The sequence below is a fragment of the Rana temporaria genome, chromosome 3 (genome assembly GCF_905171775.1).
Source record: "Rana temporaria chromosome 3, aRanTem1.1, whole genome shotgun sequence".
Lineage (NCBI taxonomy): Eukaryota > Metazoa > Chordata > Amphibia > Anura > Ranidae > Rana > Rana temporaria.
Window position 1 is genome coordinate 125809320 of NC_053491.1, and position 26904 is coordinate 125836223.

Sequence of the window (26904 nt, forward strand, 5' to 3'; positions counted from 1 at the left end):
CAGGTTGTCTGGTGGGTTTTTTTTTGTATGTTTTTCTGTTTGTTGGTTTGTCTTAAACCTAATAAAAATATCTTTAAAAAAAAAAACCTACGGACTAAGACTGGGATGCCATTAAAGTTCATGTGTGTAAAAGCAGGTGTCCCAATACTTTTGATAATATAGTGTATATTTACATTCATTACAGACATCAGCATCATCTTCTGCCAACCGTTTATGCAGTACTTTACATATTGTACATTCAATCAATTTATGCCCTCAGGGAGCTCAGTCTATCTGCATACTCGCATGCTAGGGTCAAAATTAGACACGCCTTATAAATAGCACCTAGACTATAACTGGTAAATCTGGCCATTGTGTAAAACAAAATACCAAGAACTGTATTTTTTTTTTTTCATTTACAGCCGTTGAAGTGACTCTTTCCCTCCAATTAGAAGTAATCTATTCCTTCTACGCCTGGATGGTAATTCAAATTGCAGGAGAGATGAACGAAGATAAGCATGCAATCGCTGATGAGCTTTTGATGCTAAGCCTACAAATTATGTGCCTTCTTACTGGAGAGGTGAGGTCACTGTTATTGCTTGTGTTTGCACATCTTTAATGATTAAATAATATGTTAAAAGAGAAGTAAAGACAATTTTTTGTTGGGCTTTGACCCAAAGTTAGCCAATAGCAGGCTAACGGGGGTGGTTATGGCGCAAACTGTAGTTCAAATGATGCCAGAGAGTCTGTGTTATTGTAATGGGTGTAGATCAGGGGAGAGCACAAACCGTGCAAGATGGATGGTGATATCCAGGGGTGAAGAAGGAACGGTCCATAACTCAGGGAAGGCCTCTTCAGGATAGCAGACGCACACTCCAAAACATGTAGAAAAAGGAGCCTTCTAAGTATGAACTTTAGAAACTTTATGGTACAATAAATAAACACTCACATTGAGGTTAAAAACGATCAGCATGAGGAAAATCCTGCAGCGGTGCATCTTGCTTGCTGGTTCAACAGGCTGTGTTATTCAGGAACCCATAGAAAGCCGTCCGCCGGCTCTGTGCACTCTGTGGCTTACATAATAATACAGAGGAGAGGTCTGAGGCACTCGTGGACCGCAGCGGCATCTGATGTCACTGGAAGTGTTTCTATGGGTTCCTGAGTGACACAGCCTGTTGAACCAGCAAGCCAGGAGACGCACCGCTGCAGGATTTTCCTGATGCTGATCGTTTTTAACCTCAATGTGAGTGTTTTTATTTATTGTACCATAACGTTTCTACAGTTCATACTTGGAAGGCGCCTCTTTCTATACCCTTTTTCTAATTGCTGGCTAATGCCTGCTATTAGCTGTGGGGCACAGCCATGCCATGGTCAACAAGGATCCTAACAATATTGTTATGATCCACCCTGGCTGCCTAATTGACAACTGTCTCTGTCTCAGCTGTGCACAGCTGGGAGCTTTAGACATATGCATCCGCCCCCCCCCCCCTCCCTGCAGCAGGACTGTACAGTTATCCATAGGTTCAGTATTTTGTAGAATCTCTTTGGGAAGCTTGATGTTTTCTTTATCGTACATCACGGGACACAGAGCGGCATAGTAATAACTATGTGGGTTATAGAGCCTACCTTCAGGTGATGGACACTGGCAATCAAAGACAGGAAGTTCCCTCCCTATATAACCCCTCCTACACAGGGAGTACCTCAGTTTTTTCGCCAGTGTCTTAGGTGTTGGTCACGTTTGTGAAAGCTCTTGCTTATGGAGTCCCCCTGGGGACTGGAGCAGGCTAAGAATCCGGATCCGTTCAAAGTGCTTCATGGCCAAAGTGGACGGTACCCGGGCCTCGGTTAGAAGAACGAGGTTTGGCCTATAATGCTTCTCTTTGAGAGCTGGACTCTGGGCCCCAGTACTTTGGTCTTTTCCACGGCTAAAAGTTTTCTGCTGCCAGGGTGCTATATAGGTCCAGGGGAGTGGTGTTCCTGTCCATGGACCCCGGTCCCTGAAGGTCTTTGAAAATACCCATGGTGAGGGGTGAAGATTGGGCCTCTTGCTTAAGCAACACCCTGCAGCATGGAGAGGTAAGTGGAGGTTCCTACGGGACTTGGTCCGACAGTAGGTCCTTCAATTTTTTCGTGGTATATGGGTGGCCTGTATAATGCTGCTATGCATGGGCAATGTTAACCACTATGTCTAGAGTAGACAGGATGGCTGCTAATTTACCCATATTGATATCCCCCCCGGCTGATGCCTACACATGCTGTTAGGTTGAATGTGAGTAAAACTATGTACCTGTAATGTTTTTTTTCTTTCAGACTGGGTTGAGTGTTGCTGAGTCCTGCATAGTGTCCTGGAGCTTTGCTCCCCTCTTTTCCTGCTAGCCTCCATCGGCCTGGGGTGCGCGTGCGGCGCCGGCGTGCGCGTGTGGCGCGCCCGTGCGACGTGCGCGTATAATACGTGGGCTGGTATGGTGCGCGCATGGCACGTGCGCATGCGTTCCTATGGCGTAGTGGCGTGGGCGCGAGGCAGGAGGGCGGGATGTCTTAGGACGCTCGCCCAGAAGCAAACAGCCTCTGGTTTAAACTGGAAGGTTTTCTGTTTGCAGATGGGACACAGGAGAGCGGTATCTCCTATGGTTACTTTTGTGAGCAGGTGACTGGCGTGGACTCAGCAGGGAGCAGCTCTCCAAAAGTGAAGACTCTCCTTAACCCCGAACACATTGTTCCTCGGCAGGTTGTATCCGGTATCAGTCTTTGTAGCTCTAGCAACAGTGACCAGCCCAGTGTGTGTCCCTGTAGCAGTCCTTGAAAGTAAGGGCATGGCTCCCAAGGGGTCAGGGACGGCTAAGACCGCAAAAAATGCTAAACAGCAAAGAGGCTCCCCCTCGGGCTTGGAGGATCTCGGCCAGACCTCTATGGCGCCATTGTTCCCCGAGACACCAGAGTTTGGTCCTCAGGTTGAGCCATTAGGGTCACTGGGGGCTACAGCCATGCCAGCCCAGGCGCCCCCTGTTTATGTTACAGAGGAGGCATTGGCTTCTACCCTTCGGGGGTAGAAAAAAAGGTTGACGGCATTAATTGCAGCCGCTCTGCCGGTGAAGAAACGGGCTAGGTCCCCCTCTCCTGGAGTGCAATCTCTAGAGGGATGATTACTCCTCTGATGAGGAGGGCCAGGAAGGTGAGGATCTAGAGGCAGTGTCGGAAGATTTAACTCTAGAAGAACCTTTCTCAGCCACTCAAGCTGAGAGGCTTTGGATCCAGTCCTTAACGTATATGGTGCGTTTAGCTTTTAAGCTACCCCTGCTTGTACCGGCAGTGAGCGCAGTCTCTTCCTTGGGATACTTAAGGGCTCCACAATCAGGGTCGGTTTTTCCGATCCATCCCCTGTTAGAGAATCTGATGTATCAGGATTGAGGTCACCCGGATAGGCTCTATGTCCCTCCTAAGAGGTTTTCGGTTCTCTATCCGATGCAAGAGAGTTTCACTAAGGCCCCATACACACGTCAGAATCCATCTGCTGAAAAATCCCAGCGAATGGGTTTCAGCGGATAGATTCTATGGTGTGTACAATCCAGCGGATCTGTTTCCGAGGATTTTTCTCCCATGCGATGGATTTCCAGCAGATAAATATTTGAAGACATGTCTTCAAATATATCCGCTGGAATCCATCCCAACGGATTGATCCGCTGGTCTGTACAGACTCACCGGATCAATCCGTCCAAAGGGATCCCCCGCATGCGTCGTAATGATTCGACGCATGCGTGGAATTCCTTATATGACTGCGTCGCGCACGTCGCCGCGTCATCATCGCGGCGACGGCGCGACACGTCATCGCCAGAGGATTTCGGCGCGGATTTCGATTCGATGGTGAGTACACTCCATCGCATCCAAACCCGCCAAATCCTCGAGAGGATTTATCCGTGGAAACGGTCCGCTGGACCGTATCCGCGGATAAATCCTCCCGTGTGTACGGGGCCTAAGAAGTGGACGGTCCCCGCAGTTGATGCAGCGGTTCATGCGTTAATAAAAGCCTTGCCTTCCCTGTGGAGAATGTCCAAATGTTTAAAGACACAGCAGACAAGCGGTTGGAAACTTTGCTAAAAGCAGCCTTTACCACAGCGGGGGCAGTAATCCAGGAAGCTATTGCAGCTATAGGGGTCTGCCAGGCTTTAAAGGACCAGACAAGACAGGTCCTAAGGGATATTCCGGCCCAACAGGCTCAGGATTTGGCTGACCTCCCAAGAGCCCTATGCTTTGCTGTGGATGCCATCAAGGATTCTATCCAACAGGCTTCTCGGCTCTCGCTAGCATTAGTTCATATGCGGAGGCTCTTGTGGCTAAAGAATTGGTCAGCCGAGACACCCTGCAAGAAACTCCTAGCAGGGTTTCCCTTTCATGGCGAAAGGTTGTTTGGTGAGGATCTGAATAAGTATATCCATAAGATCTCCAACCCCAGGGGCTTCAACGTCTCGCCAGTATCGACTGCCGCCAGGTCAATCGGGCGGGGGGGAGTAAACCACAGGGTCAGGCTCTAGGTAACAGGAGACCCTGGACCCGTAAGCCGAGCAAGTTGGCCCCTAAGGTGTCCCTTTGAAGGGGCGCCCCCACTCTCTCGGGTGGGGGGAAGGCTCCAGTTTTTTTCGGAGGTCTGGAAAGAGAAGGTCCCCGACAAATGGGTCCTCTCTGCAATCTCTTCAGGTTACCAATTGGAGTTTCAAGGGTTCCCCCCTCCTCGTTTTTTGGTCTCAAATATGCCTAAAGACCTAGGAAAGAAGCGCTCTCTCCTGGCAGCCCTAGATCAGCTTCTAGACCAGGGGGTGATCGTGGAGGTACCAGTACAAGATCAAGGCCAGGGATATTATTCAAATCTTTTCATCATCCCCAAGCCAAATGGCGACGTCAGGCCAATATTGGACCTGAAGGGCCTGAATCGTTATTTGAACATCCAGACTTTCCGGGTGGACTCTGTCCGGTCCGTGGCTGCGGTATGGGGAACCTAGCCCAGCAGGGAAGGTGGTCAGTGTCAGAGGGCTCTCTGCCCATCAACCAATTGGAGATCCGGGCAATCTGGCTGGCTCTGAGTGCTTGGACAGCAGAGCTTCAAGGGTGTCCAGTCAGAGTTCAATCGGACAACGCCACGGCCGTGGCATACATAAACCATCAAGGGGGCACAAGAAGCCGGTCAGCCCAGAGAGAGGTCGATCAGATCTTCACATGGCCAGAAACGCATGTGCCCTGCATTTCGGCAATATTTATCCCCGGGGTCGAGAATTGGCAGGCGGATTACCTCAGCCGCCAACAGATCTCTCCAGGGGAATGGTGCCTCCATCCTCAGGTATTCCGAGAGATTTGCAGCAGGTGGGGGACACCAGATGTAGATCTTTTGGCATCCAGGTTCAATGCGAGGATCGACAGATTTGTGTCCCGGACAAGGGACCCGTTGGCGTGCCAGATGGATGCACTGGTGTGCTAATGGGACCAGTTCTCCTTGATCTACGCCTTCCCACCTGTGCGTCTCTTACCCCGGCTCCTTCGCAGGATTTGGATAGAAGGCAAACCGGTAATCCTGATAGCTCTGGCGTGGCCCAGAAGAGCGTGGTTCACGCTAATCGTAAGGATGGCAATAGGGGATCCATGGCCCCTTCCTCTTCGGCCAGACTTCAGCCAGACCTTCTGTCTCAGGGTCCAATATTTCTGTTTGGAAGGATTCTGGAATTTCTTCAACTAGGTGTTAACATGAAGTTAGCAGTCAGCACCATTAAGGGGAAAATTTCAGCTTTGTCTGTGCTATTTCAGAGACCTTTAGCTACCCACTCTCTGGTTAAGTCTTTTCTACAGGGGGTCTTACGGGTTAATCCCCCAATCAGAACCCCCTTGTATCCCTGGGACCTAAACCTGGTCCTCTCGGCCTTACAGAAACGGCCTTTTGAACCTTTGAGGGAGATTCCCTTAGTTTTACTATCCAGGAAGCTAGTGTTCCTGGTAGCCATGGCTTCGGCCAGAAGAGTTTCAGAGTTGGCCGCTCTTTCTTGTCAGGAACCATATTTGGTCATCCACAAGGATAAAGTGGTGTTACGACCTCATCCATCCTTCCTCCCGAAGGTGGTTTCAGGGTTTCATTTAAACCAAGATCTTAGCCTTCCTTCCTTTTTCCCAAATCCGAGTTCGGAGAAGGAGAGGTTACTACATTGTTTGGATGTGGTAAGGGCGGTCAGGGTCTATCTTAGGGCCACTGCCCAGATCCGTAAGACTGACGTCTTATTTGTCCTGCCAGAAGGGCCTAGGAAGGGCCAGGCAGCGTCTAAGGCCACTATTGCCAGATGGATTTAGCAGACAATCTTGCAGGCAAACGGATTGAAGGGGAAGAATCCCCCAGTATCAATAAAGGCTCACTCTACCAGGGCAGTGGGCGCTTCTTGGGCTGTGCATCATCAAGTCTCCATGGCTCAAATCTGTAGGGCGGCAACCTGGTCGTCAGTCCACACATTATGTTACCAGTTAGACGTTAGAGGGCGCACGGACATAGCCTTTGGGCAGGTGGTTCTGCAGGCTGTAGTCTAGATCTCCGCGTCCGAGGGCGCCTATACATTTGATTATTTTTACTGGTTTCCCTCCCCTCTTTTTGGCATTGCTATGGGACATCCCACATAGTTATTACTATGCCGCTCTGTGTCCCGTGATGTACGATAAAGAAAAAGGAATTTTTAATAACAGCTTACCTGTAAAATCCTTTTTTTGTAGTACATCACGGGACACAGAGCTCCCGTCCCTCTTGGGAATATTGAAACCTGTATTGCTTGCTACAAATCTGAGGTACTCCCTGTGTGGGAGGGGTTATATAGGGAGGGAACTTCCTGTCTTTGATTGCCAGTGTCCATCACCTGAAGGTAGGCTCTATAACCCACATAGTTATTACTATGCCGCTCTGTGTCCCGTAATGTACTACAAGAAAAGGATTTTTACAGGTAAGCTGTTATTAAAAATCCCTTTATAATGACCATACCAATTGGTTGGTGTTTATATGCTGCCACTAGGTTGCCTGGAGATTAAACTTTGTAGGCAAGAGTGCAAAACTGAAATAATGAGTTGCGTTGACATGTAATGACTAAAATGATAACTTCAGGTTAAATGTGCATACTCTGTGTCCTGATATGGCTAAGCAAAGGACATGGATAGAATTTGCTGAGTGAATGGCACCACAGGGAGCTTCATAGGTTTATTACACAGTTATCAAAGCTCAGAGGGATTAAAACAGAGAGCTATGGATTTAACCAGATACTTGATTTATATGGCTGTTTAAACCTCATTTACAATTCCCAAGGTAAACTTCCACTTTAAAGGTACTCTTATCCTATTAAAGTGGAATTTTATATACATATTTAAAAAAAGGGCAACCTGGCATGCTTTTTATTGCAGAATGGATAAAATATGTCTCGTCTGCAATAAAGGATTCTTACCTGTGACCTTCTTGACACCCTGTCATTCTCTGACACTCTGAGGACAGCGTGGATGTAGGTGTGCCCATACACAGGATTATCTAACTATTTGATGAAAGCATCACTGTAACATTACAAAACATGCTGTAACAAAAGCTCCTATGAATTCCTGTATTGCAAACTGGTCACAGGTCCTGAAACAGCATGTTGTTAGCATACAGTATTGTAATCCAAATATAAAATCATAGTTAAAAGGGGAGGAGGTTTTGGGACTTTAAATGAGATGCGTTTTTTAGCAGTATGCGATTATATATATATATATATATATATATATATATATATATATATTATATATATATATGGAATATAAAAAATGTTTCCATATTAGGCTCAAAGTTACCAACCAAAAAAGCACTAAACCAAATTAATCTGTCTAGCTGTATGCATTAAAAACAGAGGTTTAGTTGCATGTATTTGCAAATACCTGTAGTAAGCTGCAGGCCAACATCAAGGCACTCCGTGTGCTGCAGTCCTAACTATGAATTTTAAAGTCTCCTAAAAAGGAGCACAGGCGTGCTAATCAATAGATAGGGGCAGGTGATCCCCTAAACCCGCCCCTACCTATAGTTGGTCTGGCAAAAAAGAGCACTGGAAAAACAAAAGAAATGCAGGAGTGGAACCAAACATGCCTACCAAACCAAAATACCACCAAACTAAAGGCGGACCACATCAAACTGGGTCAGCTAGTTAAAAAATGAAAATGCATAATTAACTCTTGGTGGTAGATCTGTGGAGGCACTCCATTACACTCCTGAAACGCATCTCCATCCCTGGATAGTGTCAAAAAAGGGGGGGGGATAGGGTTGGGACTTTAGATGAGGCATATTATAGAAACTACCACAGGCCTCCATCCCTGTAAATGGATAAAAGGGAGGGAGGTTTTGGGACTTTAAATGAGATGCGTTTTTAGCAGTATGCGATTAAATAAATATATATATATATATATATATATATATATATATATATAGAATATAATTTTTTTTGTCCATAATAGCCAGACTCAAAGCTACCAATCAAAAAAGCTGTATGCATTAAAAACAGAGGTTTAGTTGCATGTATTTGCAAATACCTGTAGTAAGCTGCAGGCCAACGTCCCCAAAAAATATATAATAAAATTCTACATATTTTTGATAAAAAAATCGCAATAAGCCTATATTGATTGGTTTGCGCAAAAGTTATGTCTACAAACTAGGGGATTTATGGCATTTTTTTATAATTTTTTTTATATATATTTTCGTAATGGCGGCAATCTGGGATTTTTATCGTGACTGCGACATTATGGCGGACAAATTGGACACCAGCGGACATCGAGCCTGCGGGCACGGTCATGGAGTACGCGGCGGGGGGGCGCGCGCCCCACTAAGCCGCGATTTAAAGGGGACGTACCTTTGCGCAGGCGTGTCATTGTGCCGACGTATATCGTCGTGCGCTGGTCGGCAAGTGGTTATTTAGCAAGATATTGACCTCTGAAGCTACATATACCGTCCATGCAGCAAAGTCAACTGGCCTTTCTTCTGCTACCTTATGATGATAAAAATCACTCCCTCTAATTTTCACTCTGGAAAATCTTGTGCGATAATAGAGCTTTTGACTGTATGCACATGCAACTCCCTAAACACTCTCATATTTACTGCACCCAGTTATATAATCTGATGTTTCTTTCCTTTTTTTGCCACATTCTCAGTGCATTCTACCTTATGTGGTCTGCAGTATATATTATCATGATGTCCAGATGCTGAAAGGCCACTGCAGAATGGTCAATGACTTTTTATAAAACAGAGATGTGCTTGGAGGTTATCACAATGGAAATATCAGTATATGCCTTTCTTCATTTATTCAGGATTACACCGTTGTGAAGAAGCATGGGAAGCCTGGCATGGGCAGTGAAAACCCGTCTGCATCAGAAGAATCTTCTATTAGCATAGAAATCCCCAGTTTAAATCTGGAAAACAAGCTCATGGTAGAGAAGCTGGCAGGGATAGCCTTTAAAATAAGAAATGAGCTTGAAGAGGTGAGAATTTTACTATTATGTTATAAAAATAAAATCTATCATAGCCAATTACTGCTATGCTGTAATACACTTACATACATACTTGTTATTTTCTAAAACTATATCCTTCTTTGTTAAACAGTTTTATGAAACATCAGGTTTCCTGGAGAAAACGTGTGAGGGTAAGCAAAACCTATCAAGCTCTAGTGCTGTGACACCAATAATACATTTAAGGGAATATACGATTCCTTTTGTTCATATTTCCTTTATCTTTATGATCAGAACTAAAGAGAAGAAAAAGATTTTTACTAAGGTATTTTAATTATTTGAATATAAAAAAGCAGATCACATAGTCTCGTGTCCACCCTGCAAGAAGAACTTGTTTTCATGTGATATTGTTTTTTTGTAATGTTAGTATTGTAAACATCTTGATGTTTACAGATATCAGTAGCTCAAGCTGAGTGGCTCAACTTAATGATTTGTCAGCAGAGTGACATATTCTTTATGAGATAGCCTAGTCTAATATTTCATCCACATGGGGCAAACCCAAAATGAGAGTGTCTCTTTGAGGAACCCCTTGGTTCTCTGGGAATTATTTGTGTTTTGTTAAAGAATATGTGTGTCTAGAAAAATAGATCCAAAACAAATTCAAGCAGCAGCAACATGTAAACTTGTAAGAATTTGGGGATTACTCGTATTCCCTATCTAGGCATTCAGGGCTATGGGCAACCCTGATAAAGATACAGACTACTCCCCAACTCTCTCACTTCTTATCAATTGTTCTGTTTGCAGCTGATGTATTGATGTAACAGTAGAATTTCATGTCAGAAATTAAAATCTGCAATTTATTTATAATGTATATAGAGACGCATTAAAGTTGATATTTATGATCTAGTTTTTAAAAATCTTATATTTTTGTCTAGGTAACACACAGCCTAAGGATATATCTGAACATCTAACAAACTTGTTCAACTTGGTGAATAAAATGACCAAAGACAAAAATCTGATGATCGGAAACACTGTGACCCACACCCTGGAATTTATTTATCTCTTGATTGGAGAGGTGAGCAGATATGAAAAAAAAGGTACATTATTTTGTAAAGTATGCACTAATGTTCTGTACTGTTCTCAAAACCACTAACCTATTATCAGCTGTGTGTACAATATATATATAGTGGATATAAAAAGTCTACACACCCCCGTTAAAATGTCAGGTTTCTCTAATGTAAAAAAAAAAAAATGAAACAAAGATAAATAATTTCAGAACTTTTTCCACCTGTTAATGTGACCTATTATAAACCGAACAACTCAATTAAAAAACAAACTGAAAACTTTTAGGAAGAGGAAGTAAAAATTTAAAAAAAATATAAAATAACTAAAAATAATAATGTGGTTGCATAAGTGTGCACACCCTCTTATAACTGGGAATGTAGCTGTGTTCAGAACTAAGCAATCATATTCAAACTCATGTTTAATAGGAGTCAGTACACACCTGCAATCATTTAAAGTGCCTCTGATTAACCCAAAATAAAGTTCAGCTGTTTTAGTAGGTCTTTCCTGACATTTTCTTAGTCACATCCTACAGCAAAAGCCATGGTCCTCAGAGCCCTTCCAAAGCATCAGAGGGAGCTCATTGTTAAAAGGTATCAGTCAGGAGAATGGTACAAAAGAATTTCCAAGGCATTAGATGTTCCATGGAACACAGTGAAGACAGTCATCATCAAGTGGAGAATATATGGCATAATGGTGACATTACCAAGAACTGGACGTCCCTCCAAAATTGATGAAAAGACGAGAATTAAACTGGTCAGGGAGGCTACCAAGAGGCCTACAGCAACATTAAAGGAGCTGCAGGAATATCTGGCAAGTACTGTCTGTTAGAGGCGCGAATCTTCACTGGCCTAACGATTCGATTTGATTACCATGTCGATGATTCAATTCGATTAGATTCTGCCATGCATCAAGATTACTGCACGCGGTTTTCATAAAACATATGCAAGCAGTCAGGAGAACTCAATTTTTTTATTTTATCTGTTCCTTAAAAAAAAAACACACACACAACAGACATGATACAGGAGATGGTCAGAGAATGCAGACATGATACAGGAGATGGTCAGAGAATGCAGACATGATACAGGAGATGGTCAGAGAATGCAGACATGATACAGGAGATGGTCAGAGAATGCAGACATGATACAGGAGATGGTCAGAGAATGCAGACATGATATAGGAGATGGTCAGAGAATGCAGACATGATACAGGAGATGGTCAGAGAATGCAGACATGATACAGGAGATGGTCAGAGAATGCAGACATGATACAGGAGATGGTCAGAGAATGCAGACATGATACAGGAGATGGTCAGAGAATGCAGACATGATACAGGAGATGGTCAGAGAATGCAGACATGATATAGGAGATGGTCAGAGAATGCAGACATGATACAGGAGATGGTCAGAGAATGCAGACAAGATACAGGAGATGGTCAGAGAATGCAGACATGATACAGGAGATGGTCAGAGAATGCAGACATGATACAGGAGATGGTCAGAGACTGCAGACATGATACAAGAGATGATCAGAGACTGCAGACATGATCTAAGAGATGATCAGAGACTGCAGACATGATATAAGAGATGATCAGAGACTACAGACATGATATAAGAGATGATCAGAGACTGCGGACATGATATAAGAGATGATACAGTAGACGGTCAGAGAATGCAGACATGATGCACCAAGTAGCCAGCATTGGGTTCTAATGCGCTGCTGCTGCCATGAAGACAGAGACCAGCGCTGTCATTAGCAACCATGGTTGTTCGCCCAATGGTCCACTGTCGGAGGATTCCCCCATCCACCTGGAATGTTTAGATGGGGGAATTGGATCATATATATATTTCTTTATCGTTACATCACGGGACACAGAGCGGCATTCATTACTATATGGGTTATATGGAGTACCTTCAGGTGTAGACACTGGCAATCTTCAAACAGGAAATGCCCCTCCCTATATAACCCCCTCCCATAGGAGGAGTACCTCAGTTTTTACGCCAGTGTCTTAGGTGTTAGTCATGGTTTAGCTTGCCTCCGCATCCTTGGGATTAGGTGAGCTACCGGTTCTGTCCAAAAAAGCCTGCGCGCTAAAGTGGTCAGTAACCGGACCCCAAACCCTTGGGGTATAGCCCATAATGCTTTCTTTTTAAGAGAGCTGGACCCTGGGCCCAGAACTTAGAAAACCTTTGGGGCGCCTAATGTTTTCTGTTTGCCAGGGTGCTGTATGGGCCCAGGACAGTGGATCCTTCATGGAAGAAGAAGGTTCCCAGGGCCTGAAGGTCTAGACATCCCCACGGAGATGGGGGAAGATTGGACCTCTTGCTTGGCAAAGTCCTGCGGCATGGAGCAGGTAAGTAAGGGGAAAAAACCTGCGGGGCTTGGCTCTTAGCAAGTTTTTTCTGGGAGGTCACAGGGGACATGCCTAAGGTTATGCATTGCATCTGGCAAACCAGTCACATATCATGAAGATAGGATGGCTCTATATGTTGTTTCCCCATAAAAAGTGACCTCCCTGGTAGTGTTGCAAAAGCTGTGAGTGGGGCCTTTTATGTACAAGTGTATGTGTGTGTCAGAGAGCTATGCTTACCTGCAAGCCTCCAGGCGATGCTCTATCCAGTCCTCTCCCTCATGCCTGCAAGGCAGGCAAAACGCTGACCTCCTCGTGTGTTCCAGGCCTGCGGCTGCAGGAACAGAGAGGCCCTTCCTCCCAACCCCCCCCCCCCGTCGGCGGGCGCGCGCGCGGTGCGCGTGCACGTGTTATAGACGCATTTGGCGCCGTTTTAGCTGGGGGGGAAGGGCGGGTCAGTGGTTTAAAGGAAGGGGCGGCCCTTCCTTAGATGCCACAGCTCATTCATTTCTCTGGCTTAAGGGAGGAAGGACTGGAGTGAAGCACGGGGCGCTGAGGACACACAGTGGCCAGAAAGAATACTACAGTCTTCAGAAGATTGTGGTTTAGCCTAGGAATAGGCTGGTTTTCTTTTCCATCTCATAGTCTTTTCTTTGGCAATACTACTCAGGGGGATAGAATGTTTTTTCTTGCCTAGATTGAAAAAAAAAAAAAAAAAAGAAAGAAGAAAAGTTTTCTTTGAAAAAAAAAAAAAAAAGTGTCATCTAGGGTAGAGGAAACATTTTTTATTCCCCAAACAGGTGTTTGGGCATTTAACTATTATAAGTCCCAGGTACCAATAAGTAGCAGGTGTACCTCGGTATTGTACCATGGCATCAAGAGCAGAGGGTACAAAAGGTGGGGATTCCCCCGCAGAATCTGAGGTCTCGGATAGAGCTATGCCGCTGCTTTCCCCACAGGGAGCCTTTGGGCCATCGGGGTCTGGGGCTAGAGCTGACGCGAGTCAACCCAACCCTAAGGTGGTCACGGAGGAGGTGTTACTCGCCTCTTTAAATGAGATGCGGAGAAGCATGGGAGAAATGATAGCCGCAGCCATGCGGGGTAGTAAGCGGAATAGATCTCCGTCACCCGTGCGCGGACCCTCGGAAGAGGAGGTCCTTTCCTCCGGGGAATTGGACCTCTTGGACAGAGACCAAGTAGGTTCAGGGATCGAAGATCCGGATACAGAGGAGTCTGGGGCAGTCTCCCTGAGGGAGAGCTGGTGGATTCAGGGCTTGACGGACTTGGTCCATAAGGCATTCAACCTGCCTGTACCAGATCTCCAGGTATCCACGGTTTCAGCTTTGGGCTCACTGAGGGCGCCTCAAAGCAGTGCTGTGTTTCCGATCCATCCTCTATTGGAGGAAGTCTTGTTCCAAGAGTGGAACAAACCAGACAAGGTTTTCTTTCCACCTAAGAAATTTTCTGTCTTACATCCTATGGAAGAAAAGTTTTCCAAGAGATGGGCTTCTCCTGCAGTAGACGCAGCCATCTCATGTGTTAACAAATCGTTAACATGTCCTGTAGAAAACGTACAGGTTTTCAAAGATCCAGTTGATAGACGCTTGGAAGCCCTACTTAAGAACTCCTTCACTTCTGCAGGGGCAGTAGTACAGCCAGCCGTGGCTGCGATTGGAGTCGCTCAAGCTTTATCGGATCAATTTAAGCAAATGCTTGAACTTATTCCTGCCGAGCAGGCAGAAGAATTTTCGGATGTCCCTAAGGCCATATGTTTTACGGTAGACGCAATCAAGGATTCTATCCAACAAGCGTCACGTTTATCATTATCCCTTATCCATATGAGAAGACTCTTATGGTTAAAAAGCTGGGAGGCTGAGCCCCCATGCAAGAAGCTCCTGGCAGGGTTTCCCTTCCATGGAGGACGGCTCTTCGGAGAGGACTTAGATAAATACATTCAGACCATTTCAAGCGGCAAGAGTACTCTCTTGCCAACTAAGAAGAGGGTTCAGGGACCTGCGTTTAAACGACAGTCCTCCCCTGGGCAGGGGCCCTCTAATGCCAAGCAGTATCGACGGCCTCCTGCAAGAACAAACTTCGGCTTCAACAGCAGATCACGAGGACAGGCTGTTAGGGGCAAGAGGCAGTGGTTTCGCAAGCCAGCAAAACCAGCCCCCAAGTCTACCTCATGAAGGGGCGCCCCCACCCACGAAGGTGGGGGGAAGGCTGCGACTCTTTTCGGAGATTTGGGAAGCCAGCATTCCCGACGAGTGGGTACGGTCTTCCGTGGCCACAGGCTACAAGCTAGAATTCCTAAGGTTTCCTCCTCCTCATTTCCAGGAGTCGAGGATTCCAAACGATCTGGAGAAAAGAGCCGCATTAAGGTCGGCTCTAGATCATCTACTTTCCCAGGAAGTAATAGTAGAGGTACCAGTCCTGGAACAGGGGCTGGGTTTCTACTCCAACCTATTCATCATCCTAAAGCCCAATGGAGATGTCAGGCCAATTTTGGACCTAAAGATGGTAAATGCATACTTAAAAGTCCGCTCATTTCGGATGGAATCCGTGCGGTCAGCAGCTGCCACACTCCAAAAAGACGACTTCATGGCGTCCATAGACATAAAGGATGCCTACCTTCATGTTCCAATTTATCAGCCACATCAAAGATATCTACGCTTTATGGTGGCTTCGCGTCATTTCCAATTCGTGGCGCTTCCCTTCGGGTTGGCTACGGCCCCCCGGGTGTTCACGAAGGTTCTAGCTCCAATCCTAGCCAAGCTAAGGATCCAAGGGGTCACGATCCTAGCATACCTGGACGACCTCCTAGTCATAGACCACTCATCTCCCGGCTTGGAACGAGCAGTGGCCCTCACGGTCCAATACCTCGAGAGGTTCGGCTGGGTCCTAAATCAAGAAAAGTCAACATTCCAGCCCACAAGGCAGTTGGAATATCTCGGCATGAGATTAGACACGGAACAACAAGGGGTGTTCCTACCTCTGAGGAAGGTCAAAGCCATCAAGGAATTAATCCTACTGGTTCTAAGCAAGAAAAAACCGACTATTCGCCTATGTATGAGATTACTAGGCAAGATGGTGGCTACTTTCGAGGCGGTGCCATACGCCCAGAGCCACACTCGCATCCTGCAGGCAGCCATCCTGTCAGCATGGAGCAGAAGGCCACAGGCCTTGGATATCCCGTTGCCTCTCTCATCAAGAGTCCGGCAAAGTCTGTGTTGGTGGTTAGACCCTCAGAATCTACTGAAGGGAAAATCTTTCAGCCCAGGGGCTTGGAAGATAGTGACCACAGACGCCAGCCTGACGGGCTGGGGAGCGATTGTGGATGGTTCCACTCGCCAAGGTATTTGGGCAAAGCCAGAGAAGCTTTTACCCATCAACATCTTGGAGCTCAGAGCTGTTCGACTAGCCCTCAGGGCTTGGACGTCGAAATTGCAGGGGCTCCCGGTGAGAATTCAATCAGACAATGCCACGGCAGTGGCATACATAAATCACCAAGGGGGGACCAGGAGTCAGGCCGCTCAGAGAGAAGTGAGCTTGATTCTCTTATGGGCAGAGGCTCATGTGCCCTGCATATCGGCAGTATTCATTCCCGGAGTGGACAACTTTCAGGCGGACTTCTTAAGCCGCCAGACTCTATGGCCGGGGGAATGGTCTCTGCATCCACAAGTCTTTCAAGCACTCTGCCAAAGATGGGGAGTGCCGGACGTGGATATCATGGCATCGAGACTCAACAAGAAGCTAGACAGGTTCATGTCCCGCTCAAGGGATCCGATGGCCTGCGGAACCGATGCTCTGGTTTGCCCTTGGCATCAGTTCAAGCTTCTTTATGCGTTTCCCCCGCTCCAGTTACTACCCCGCCTGCTGCGCAGGATCCGGGTGGAGCACATACCAGTTATCCTGGTAGCTCCAGCATGGCCCAGAAGGGCTTGGTACTCACTAATCCTAAGGATGGTAGTGGGAAACCCTTGGACTCTGCCTCTAAGGCCAGACCTGCTATCGCAAGGTCCGATCCTCCACCCTGCCTTACGGCATCTAAATTTGACGGCCTGGAAGCTGAATCCTTGATTCTCAGGGGTAGAGGTCTGTCTCAGAAAGTAATCTCTACCCTAATCAGAGCCAGGAAACCGGTCTCTAGGGTGATTTATCACAGGGTCTGGAAGGCCTATATAGGCTGGTGCGAGTCCAAGCTATGGCTTCCTCGCAAGTTCACCATAGATAGAGTTTTAAGTTTTCTCCAGCTAGGAGTGGATAAAGGATTGGCATTAAGCACAATCAAAGGACAGATTTCTGCCCTGTCAGTGTGGTTTCAGCGGCCACTGGCCACCCACTCGCTGGTTAAGACCTTCCTTCAAGGGGTCTTACGTATTAAACCTCCAGTTAAATCCCCGCTTTGTCCGTGGGATTTAAATCTTGTTCTGTCGAGTTTACAGAAACAACCGTTTGAGCCGTTGGCTGAAGTTCCTTTGGTTCTACTGACAAGGAAGTTGGTGTTTTTGGTTGCCATAGTTTCCGCAAGAAGAGTTTCGGAACTGGCAGCCTTATCCTGTAAGGAACCATATCTTATATTTCATAAGGACAAGGTCGTTCTCCGCCCTCATCCTTCCTTCTTACCGAAGGTCATATCCAGTTTTCATTTGAACCAGGATTTGGTATTACCATCCTTCTTCCCTAAACCTACTTCCAGAAAGGAAGGGTTGCTGCATACCTTGGATATTGTCAGGGCCATGAAGGCCTATCTTAAAGCTACAGAGAAGATCCGGAAAACAGATGTGCTGTTTATTCTACCGGATGGGCCCAAGAAGGGGCAGGCAGCTGCAAAGTCCACCATTTCTAGGTGGATTAAGCAATTGATCACTCAGGCCTACGGCTTGAAAGGGTTGCCTCCTCCAGTATCATTAAGGGCTCATTCTACTAGAGCCATGGGCGCCTCCTGGGCAGCGCACCACCAGATCTCTATGGCTCAAGTTTGCAAGGCGGCAACCTGGTCTTCTGTCCACACATTTACAAAATTCTACAAGTTGGACGTAAGAAGGAATACTGATACTGCCTTCGGGCAGGCAGTGCTGCAGGCTGCAGTTTGAGACCCTCGGATTCCGGGGGCTCCTCTTTTTTTTGAGTTAAATTTAAAATTTAAGATTATTTTTCTCAAATAAGTTGGATTTATTATGATTTGAGTATATCTCTAAATTAAATCCTTTTGTCTTGGAGATGTTCTCCCTCCCCTCATTGTAAGCATTGCTTTGGGACATCCCATATAGTAATGAATGCCGCTCTGTGTCCCGTGATGTAACGATAAAGAAAAAGAGATTTTTAATACAGCTTACCTGTAAAATCTTTTTCTTGGAGTACATCACGGGACACAGAGCTCCCACCCCTCTTTTGAGGACCATTTTGGGAGGCATACTGCTTGCTACAAAACTGAGGTACTCCTCCTATGGGAGGGGGTTATATAGGGAGGGGCATTTCCTGTTTGAAGATTGCCAGTGTCTACACCTGAAGGTACTCCATATAACCCATATAGTAATGAATGCCGCTCTGTGTCCTGTGATGTACTCCAAGAAAAAGATTTTACAGGTAAGCTGTATTAAAAATCTCTTTTTTTTTTTTTTCCAGTGTAAAGCCCAAACTAAATAAAGAAAGCGATCAATATGAGTGCTAACTGGATCTTGGAAGAGATAGCGGGAGAGGGAGACAGATAGGGGAGAGAAAGGGACAGTTCAGTTATGAATGTGCAATGAAAAATGCAGTGCTCACTCATTCAGCGACGAGGCTGGAAGTTCACAGCTTGGAATGTGTAGCTGCTGACTGTGTTGTTCTTCATATCTCCCGCGCAGCCCCCCCCCTCTCTCCTTCACAGCTGTATGTCGGGATAGGAGAGTGGGCGGGCCGGGCAGACACAGAGGGGGAGAGGAGGAAGGGTAGCTTTATGCAATGCATCATTTCGTTGCTGGGAGGGGGGAGTGAACTTTACTGGGCTGTTTATAAGACGAGTGCCAGTCACTCCACTCGGCTGCAGCCCCTGGCCCCTAAATGTACAGACTGGTTCTCCTGTCCTACGGACAGGAAAAATCAGTCTGTATTCTCACACTGTCACATGGATAATGCTAGTCTGGAAAGACTGCATGATCTCCAGGGACTTCGGCATCCCTGATTGTTCCGCCACTCCCACGGATGTGATGACAGCCAGTGATCTGTCTCACAGCTCCATGCGGCTCTGCACCGCACATCAGGCAGATGAGAGGGGTCACTGTCCAGTGTCCCGAGGTACAAATTCATGAGGAGGGGGGAGAGTCTGGGTGGGGTCAGCATTCTAAGGCAGAGGCTACATCACCCCATGACGGGGAACGGCGCTAGGCTCAGCCAGCTGATCGATGGCTTAAGACACTGCTGTGGGGGGGAGGGGAGGAGCCGCAATGACGTCATGCTTAATCGATTAACACTGGCTACCGCATCGATGCCGAATCGGGCAGGGTATAATCGTGATGCATCGATGCGGCGATCATTTTCAACACCCCTACTGTCTGTGTGGTATACTGTATGTAACAACAATCTCCCATATTCGTCATATGTCTGGGCTATGGGGGAGCCTTTTCTTACGAAGAAAAACATCCAAGCCCGGCTACATTTAGCATAAAAAACATCTAAAATCTCCCAAAAGCATGTGGGAAAATGTGTTATGGTCTGATGGAACCAAGGTTGAACTTTTTGGCCATAATTCCAAAAGATGTTTGGTGCAAGAACAACACTGCACAAAACCAAAAGAACACCATACCCACAGTGAAGCATGGTGGTGGCAGCATCATGCTTTGGGGCTGTTTTTCTTCAGCTGGAACAGGGGCCCTAGTCAAGGTAGAGGGATATGTGAATAGTTCCAGATACCAGTCAATATTGTCTCAAAACCTTCATGGTTCTGCTAGAAAGCTGAACATGAAGAGGAACTTCATCTTTCAGCATGACAAAGGCACAAAGCATACACCCAAATCAACAAAGGAATGGCTTCACCAGAAGAAGAATAACATTTAGGAATATCCCAGCCAGAGCCCAGACCTGAATCTGATTGAAAATCTGTGGCGTGATCTGAAGAGGGCTGTGCACAGGAGATGCCCCTGCAATCTGACAGATTTGGAATATTTTTGCAAAGAAGAGTGAGCAAATATTGCCACGTTCAAGATGTGCAAAGACTCCTACCCAAAAAGACTGGGTGCTGTAATAAAATCAAAAGGTGCTTTAACAAAGTATTAGTTTAAGGGTGTGCACACTTATGCAACCATATTATTACATTTTTAATTTTTACTTCCCTCCACCTAAAAGATTTTAGTTTGTTGTTCAACTGAGTTGTACAGTTTATAGGTCACATTAAAGGTGGAAAAAGTTCTGAAATTATTTATCTTTGTCTGTTTTTTTACATGACAGAAACCTGACATTTTAAAATGGGTATATATATATAATATATATATATATATATATATATATATATATATATATATATATATATATATGTGTGTGTGTGTAAAATATATTAAAGTACTCACAAGCACTAAGACATTGCATATCAGTTTATTAGCATCTGACCAACATGTGCCTTTCTTGCATGCAATAACATCACTTCTGGACTCATCAGGTGCAGCTCCTGACTATGGGATCTGTAATGTATTAAAGCTTGTAAGCACCAATTTTAATAGCGCTGTATCAAATGTTTTTTTCTATTCAATGCTAGTAACATTAAAACAATAATTTAAGGCAGCTATAGACAGTTTGAATCCTGCTGAACTGGCCGCGATTCAAACCATGTATGGGCAGGCTGAATGTACCCAAGTTAATCAATCAAGTTAATGCCTCCTGGATTTTAAATGCGATTATTGCTAGCGTTTGTTATAGCCACTAGCAATAATCACTGTGTCCCCCCTCCCCCGCCAGCAGAACATAATGGCTCTGCGAGAGGAATTCTCCTGTCAACACTGTCTGTGTTGATGGGGGAATCAAGCAAATTCACTTAGTCTATGACCGGCCTTAGGCTGGCATATAAAGCTTGGTAAAAGAAGTTAATGCTGCCAACTTTATGTATTTTTTTACAGTTTTTGGGAGCGTATTATATGTTAGAGGACAAAAGGAGCATGTAAGTTATTTTTGAAATGGCGCGGGTAGATTTTCCAACCTCTCATTAGGTCTTGTTCCTTCTCTTCAATGGAGAAAAGTATGAGGGATGATGATGCCACTGATAGTATATGGTTAAGACTGCATCAGGTACTGCAACAAGCTACTCAGAGACAAGTAGATATCATTCAGTCCACAGCTAGAAAATAATTTATCGGGAAAATAAATTCCAAGTTACTTTGCTCATTTGTATGTAAAGCTAACCATAGAAATTAATGAACTGTCAAATTAACAGGCATTGTGACTGCATTATTGTTTATAGTCTTGGAGGTGAAAGGGGCAAAACGCGCTTATACCTCTGGCAACAGCTTATTTTTGGGGGGTGTTAGCTGTGGGGTTGATTTACTAAAACTGGAGCATGAAAAATCTGGTGCAGCTCTGCATAGAAACCAATTATCTTCCAGGTTTCTTGTCAAAACTTAATAGAACAAGCTCATGTAAGAAGCTGATTGGCTACCATGCACAGCTGCACCAGATTTTGCACTCCAGTTCTAGTAAATCAACCCATATTATCTGACATCTTTGTGATGTAGGAGTGCTCAACCTTGTTTGTGAATGGACACGCAGAGCGGTGGCTTGGGAACGAGCCTCCTTGGGTGCCCCATTGCAAGCTGCTTGCTCTAGGGGCACTCGTCAGAATGGAGGGGGCGAGAGACCTGACTGTATAGAGAAGGTGAGTATGACATGTTTGTTATTTATAAAAACAAGCCTTTAATATCACTTTAAAAACTAATAAGTAGTTTAAGTTCTACATTAGTAAAAAATAGTAGGTGAGCTATGCATCTACCCAGGCTTTTGCGTGTGCCACCATTGCGGTGTATGTTGCCAGTCTGTTAAATTCAGCTCATAAATAGTAATCGCACTTTATGAAATTATGATCCAAAGCTTGTAGTCATATCCCAGTTTTAATTTGTCCTGTGCAAATGCTGTCTCTTGTTTAGGCAAATATTTCAGTGTGCCTACCGGACACTAAAGACCTGGGCCAGGATTCAGAAAGGACTTACGACGATGTATCTCCAGATACGCAGTCGTAAGTCCAAATGTGCGCCGTCATATCTTTACGCGTATTCTGGAAACCAGATACGCCTGAATTTGGCCAAGATACGACCGACGTAAGTCTCCTACGCCATCGTATCTTGGGTGCATATTTATGCTGGCCGCAAGGGGCGCTTCCGTAGATTTACGCGTCGAATATGCAAATGACCTAGATACGCCGATTCACAAACGTACTTGCGCCCGTCGGATTTAGCTATGCCGTTTACGTAAGGCTTACGTCCGGCGTAAGGTTACCCCTGCTATATGAGGCGCAGAAAATGCAAAGTATGGACGTCGGAACAAGCGGATATTTTTACGTCGTTTACGTAAGTCATACATGAATGGGCCGGCGTATGTTATGGAGTAAATTCGACGTGATTGTGAGCATGCGCGCGCATGCGCCGTTCGTTCGGCCACTCATTTACATGGGGTCACGGTTAATTTACATACAACACGCCCAAGGCCTTGCTACTTTGAATTAGGTGGGCTTACGCCGTCCCATTTACGTTACGCCAGCGTACATATGGGAGCAAGTGCTTTGTGAATACAGTACTTGCCTCTCTACGTTACGTCGGCGTAGCGCATATGAGATGCGCTACGCCCGCTCAAAGATACGCCAATGTATCTGAATCCCGGCCCTAAAGTTTTAGTAGATTCTTTTCTAGAACCAGCATACAGCCACCAATTTCAGGACATGTTAAATCTAATTGGAAACAAACCCACCTAGTAAGAACTGTTGACACACATACCCAATCTATCTACCCCTCACCACCAGGACCTTCTAGTACATGTATAAGCTGTGGTTGGCAAGAAATAGAGCATGCTTTCCCAGATGGATGTCAAGTTGGAGCATCATACCATGTTTCAATGTCATCTGTACCTCCTTTGCTTAATAGTTATTTATAGATGCCCTAAGTTCAGCACCACTGCCATCAACGGATTAATCTGTTAACACTAAGCAAATAAAATATAATTACAAAAATATACTAAGTAATCATTTATGACACAGAGTAATAATCTTAATGCTCATAAACCTGAGGCCCCTTTCACACGTGTGTGACTTGTTCTGCAACTTGTGGCTGCAAAGTCGCATAACAAATTGTACCCCATGATTTCCAGTGAGTACCGTTCATATATGTGCAACTTTAAAGTAGTCCCTGCACTACTTTGATCCAACTTGGATGCGACTTGAGGACCATAGACCTTAAGGCCCCGTACACACGACCAGATCGATCCGCTGAAACTGGTCCGACGGACCAGTTTCAGCGGATAGATACGGTCGTGTGTAGGCCCGACCGGACAATTGTCCGGCGGATCGGACAGTTTCCAGCGGATCAAAATTTCTTAGCATGCTAAGAAATCTACCCGCTGGAAACCTGTCCGTCGGACGTGTTCGGTCGTCTGTACAGACTCACCGGACACGTCCGACCGACTGCCATCCCTCGCATGTGTCGTACTGATTCGACGCATGCGTGGAAGCTTTGAACTTCAAGGCCGCCCACGTCGCCGCGTCATCGTCGCGGCGACGGCGCGGCCACGCCCCGCGTATTGTTTATGCGCGGATTTCTGTCTGATGGTGTGTACAACCATCAGACAGAAATCTCTGGGCGGACATGTCCGCTGAAAACGGTCCGGCGGACCGTTTTCAGCGGATTGTCCGTCCGTGTGTACGGGGCCTAAGATTGCACAGGCATGGCTTCAAGTCGCGGGACTTTCAGGTCGCACAATTGTGAAAGGGGCCTGAATCTCTTGGATTTGATTATTTTTTTTACATTTTAACCTGCTAATATAGAATTTCTACCATGAGCTTGTTCTAGAATTGTAAAAGTAAGAAGTAATAGAAGCATGAGATGGTCTTGTACTGCACACCAAATTACTATTGCATTTTTTAATAAGAATGTGAAAAATCTGCATGACGTGCTACTTGTTTCATACTATTCTAGGATAATATTGTTGTAAAGAAGGGTGGGAAGCTCACAGGCAACAATCATGCATCTGATGAAGATCGTAACTCAGTGCTATGTGAAAGAAGCAGAGTGAAGATTATCTTGGAATTGGCAAACAAAATAATTAAAATAGTTACTGAAAAGGTGAGCATCTATACACATGCAGGGATTGCATATTGTCTTCTTGTAGAACAAACTGTATAACAAGTGTTTCATGTAACCGCTCTGGAAAAACGTAAAATATATATTTTTCATTTTGGATAGAGCAAGCAAGGGTCATAACACCTGTCTGATTTTTTTTTTTTGCCATCTGTGTCTCATTGTGGAGATTTCCCTTCACTTCCTATACCGTAGCCAGACAGAAAGTGAGCGGAAATCCCTGCAAATTAAAGTGATACTAAAAACGCACAGTTTCCTTTACATTGTCACTTGGATAATGGCACTGTAATTATTTTAATAAAAAAGTACCTGTTTTTCCTAATCAATATGCAGCTGTCACATGATCCAGATCTTTCCCAGCCTCTCTTCAGGTAAATATAAGCAGGAGAAGCTTCTAGTCCTCTGCTGCTGGTCCCATGTTCAAATTAAAACAAAACTGCTTTTAGAATACAAAGTAAAAATAAATAATTAATATCAATAAACAGTTTTAAATTGTCTTACAAATATATATTTGTTATTAAATATTTATTGGGTTTTTTTCCTCAATAACATGGTGTAGGTGGATTTCTGACAGTTACAGGTGGTGTCACGCCCTTCCAGCCTATATCTTAGAACAGTGATGGCAAACCTTGGCACCCCAGATGTTTTGGAATTACATTTCCCATGGTGCTCCACTACACTGCATGTGCATCATGGGGTGCATCTGGGGTGCCAAGGTTCACCATCACTGTCTTAGAAAAAGAGGGAGATGAAGCCTCCATCAATCAACATGTAATATACCGCACCAAAATTTGGTATTTTCCTTTATTTTCACTTTCAAAACAGACAGAGTAAATCTCCTTATAATTTCAAAAAAATTGAAGGTGTTCTAATCCATCTCCACTCTATCCAAAATTAAAACAAAAAGTTTTGCCTTTAGTTTTACTTTAAGGTAAAGCTGAACTCCAGCCATGCCTTCAGTCTTATACAGGTGTACAGGCTCTTCTCTTGTACTGACGTTGCTTAGTCTGCAGCTACTTATGCGCATTGTGCATTAGAAGCTGCAGCAAGTCAGGTAGAACCCACTTATTTCTTGACTAGAGAATATCTAGCTTCATCTAGCTCTTTCTTCCGTATGCATACCTATCCCTGGCCTGCCTATTTTATTCAGTGGATGTCAGCTCAATAATGGAGGCTCAGTAGCATTTGTGGGTATTGCCTATTTTTATCGTCTTGAAAATGCAGCCTTCCTAGGAACACACACTCCCTGAGACTGGCACCTGCATTTTGATATTGACATAACTTCTCCCAGGAGCCATGTGATGGCATCTTGGGCCTAAAATAGGGTGTATTATGAAAACTGAAGGGTTTAATTTAACAATTCAATTGGGACGTTGATGACAGGGGGGAATGGTGGAACCAGGGGAGGAAAAATATAAGCAGATTAAACTATATCTTTAATCAGATGGTGCATATAGAACAGCCTTTCTCACTCTTTCCAACACAGAGGAACCCTTGAAATAAATTTCTAGTCTCGGGGAACCCTTTAGCTAAAAAGATGGCTAAAAAGATAAATTGTGTCAGTGGGAACTTATGTGAGACACAGAAATTGCTCATTGCTCAAGGAAACCCTAGCAACCTCTGGAGGAACCTTGCTTGAGAAACCCGATATAGAAAGTCCATAGAGCATAGATATTCTTAGCCTGACATAAGTTCTTACCCTGAAAGCTACTTTACTATAGACAATGAGGTTGGTTTACTAAAGAAATAGTGCATGTTCACTTTATTTTCACTTGAATTGAATTTTCATTTGGCTTAGTGAATGAATAAAGAGGAGGTCCAGGCTCCTTCAGAAAAAAGTCAGCAGATACAAATACTCTATCTGCTGACTGTTAATATTAGGACACTTACCTGTCCAGGAATCCAGTGATGTCAGCACCCCAGACGATTTTTCTATGGGCTTTCGGGTGCTGCCACCACCATTGATCACCTGGGAATGGGAGCGGGTACCTGTCAAAATCAGGTACCCGCTCCCCTCTGAAAGGTGCCAAATGTGGCATCAGAGTGAGGGAGGAGGCAGATCCACCCTTTTGAGTGGAGCTCTGCATTTAAAAAAATGTATTTTACGATTGAGTATTTTTTGCAAAATGCAGTAAATTATTTTAAAGCTGAAGAAAAATGTCTAGCAGTTAAAAGTGAATAATAGGGGTGCAACGGAGCAAAAAACTCACGGATCAGATCGATCCTGGGATCTGAGTCATGAATCGGATCATTTAAAAAAAAAAAAAAAAAAGACTAATCTTGTTACACACACCGGAGTTTATGTGCTTAAATACAGTATATGTAAATCTGACGAACTGTTTACATGTTAAATTTTAAAAGCCGCAGCAAACCTGCTGACCTTACATGATTGCTAATGTGAAAGAACACCTCTGATTTTCACATTTAACTAAATGTGAAATGTGAAAATCAGAGGTGTTCTGTCACATTAGCAATCATGTAAGGTTTGCTGCTGCTTTTAAAATTTAACATGTAAATAGTCCATTGGATCTCCAAATACTGTATTTAAGCACATAAGCTCCGTTTTGTGTTGAAAATAACTATGAAATCTAAAACTCTGTTGGGTGTAACAAGATGTCCGCTTGCCCCCTTCTCACTATCATTACTATGCAGAAGTGTGGGGTGGAGCAAGATGGCGGCAACGAAACGTCACTTCCTGACAAGACAGCCGCTGCCGGGTGTACCAAGATGGCCGCC

At 44.9% G+C, this 26904-nt stretch overlaps 1 protein-coding gene across 2 annotated transcripts in view; it reads left to right on the forward strand.

Moving 5' to 3' along the window:
* Positions 1 to 26904, forward strand: part of LOC120931696 (histone-lysine N-methyltransferase PRDM9-like) — a 59669-nt gene that overhangs the window by 15384 nt on the left and 17381 nt on the right. For both annotated transcript variants that reach the window (XM_040343388.1, XM_040343387.1), the window contains 5 exons: positions 402 to 559; positions 9310 to 9480; positions 9602 to 9641; positions 10383 to 10522; positions 24007 to 24153. In XM_040343388.1, coding sequence (XP_040199322.1) covers positions 458 to 559; positions 9310 to 9480; positions 9602 to 9641; positions 10383 to 10522; positions 24007 to 24153 — 600 coding nt within the window. In that variant the 5' untranslated portion in view covers positions 402 to 457. The remainder of the gene's footprint in view (positions 1 to 401; positions 560 to 9309; positions 9481 to 9601; positions 9642 to 10382; positions 10523 to 24006; positions 24154 to 26904) is intronic.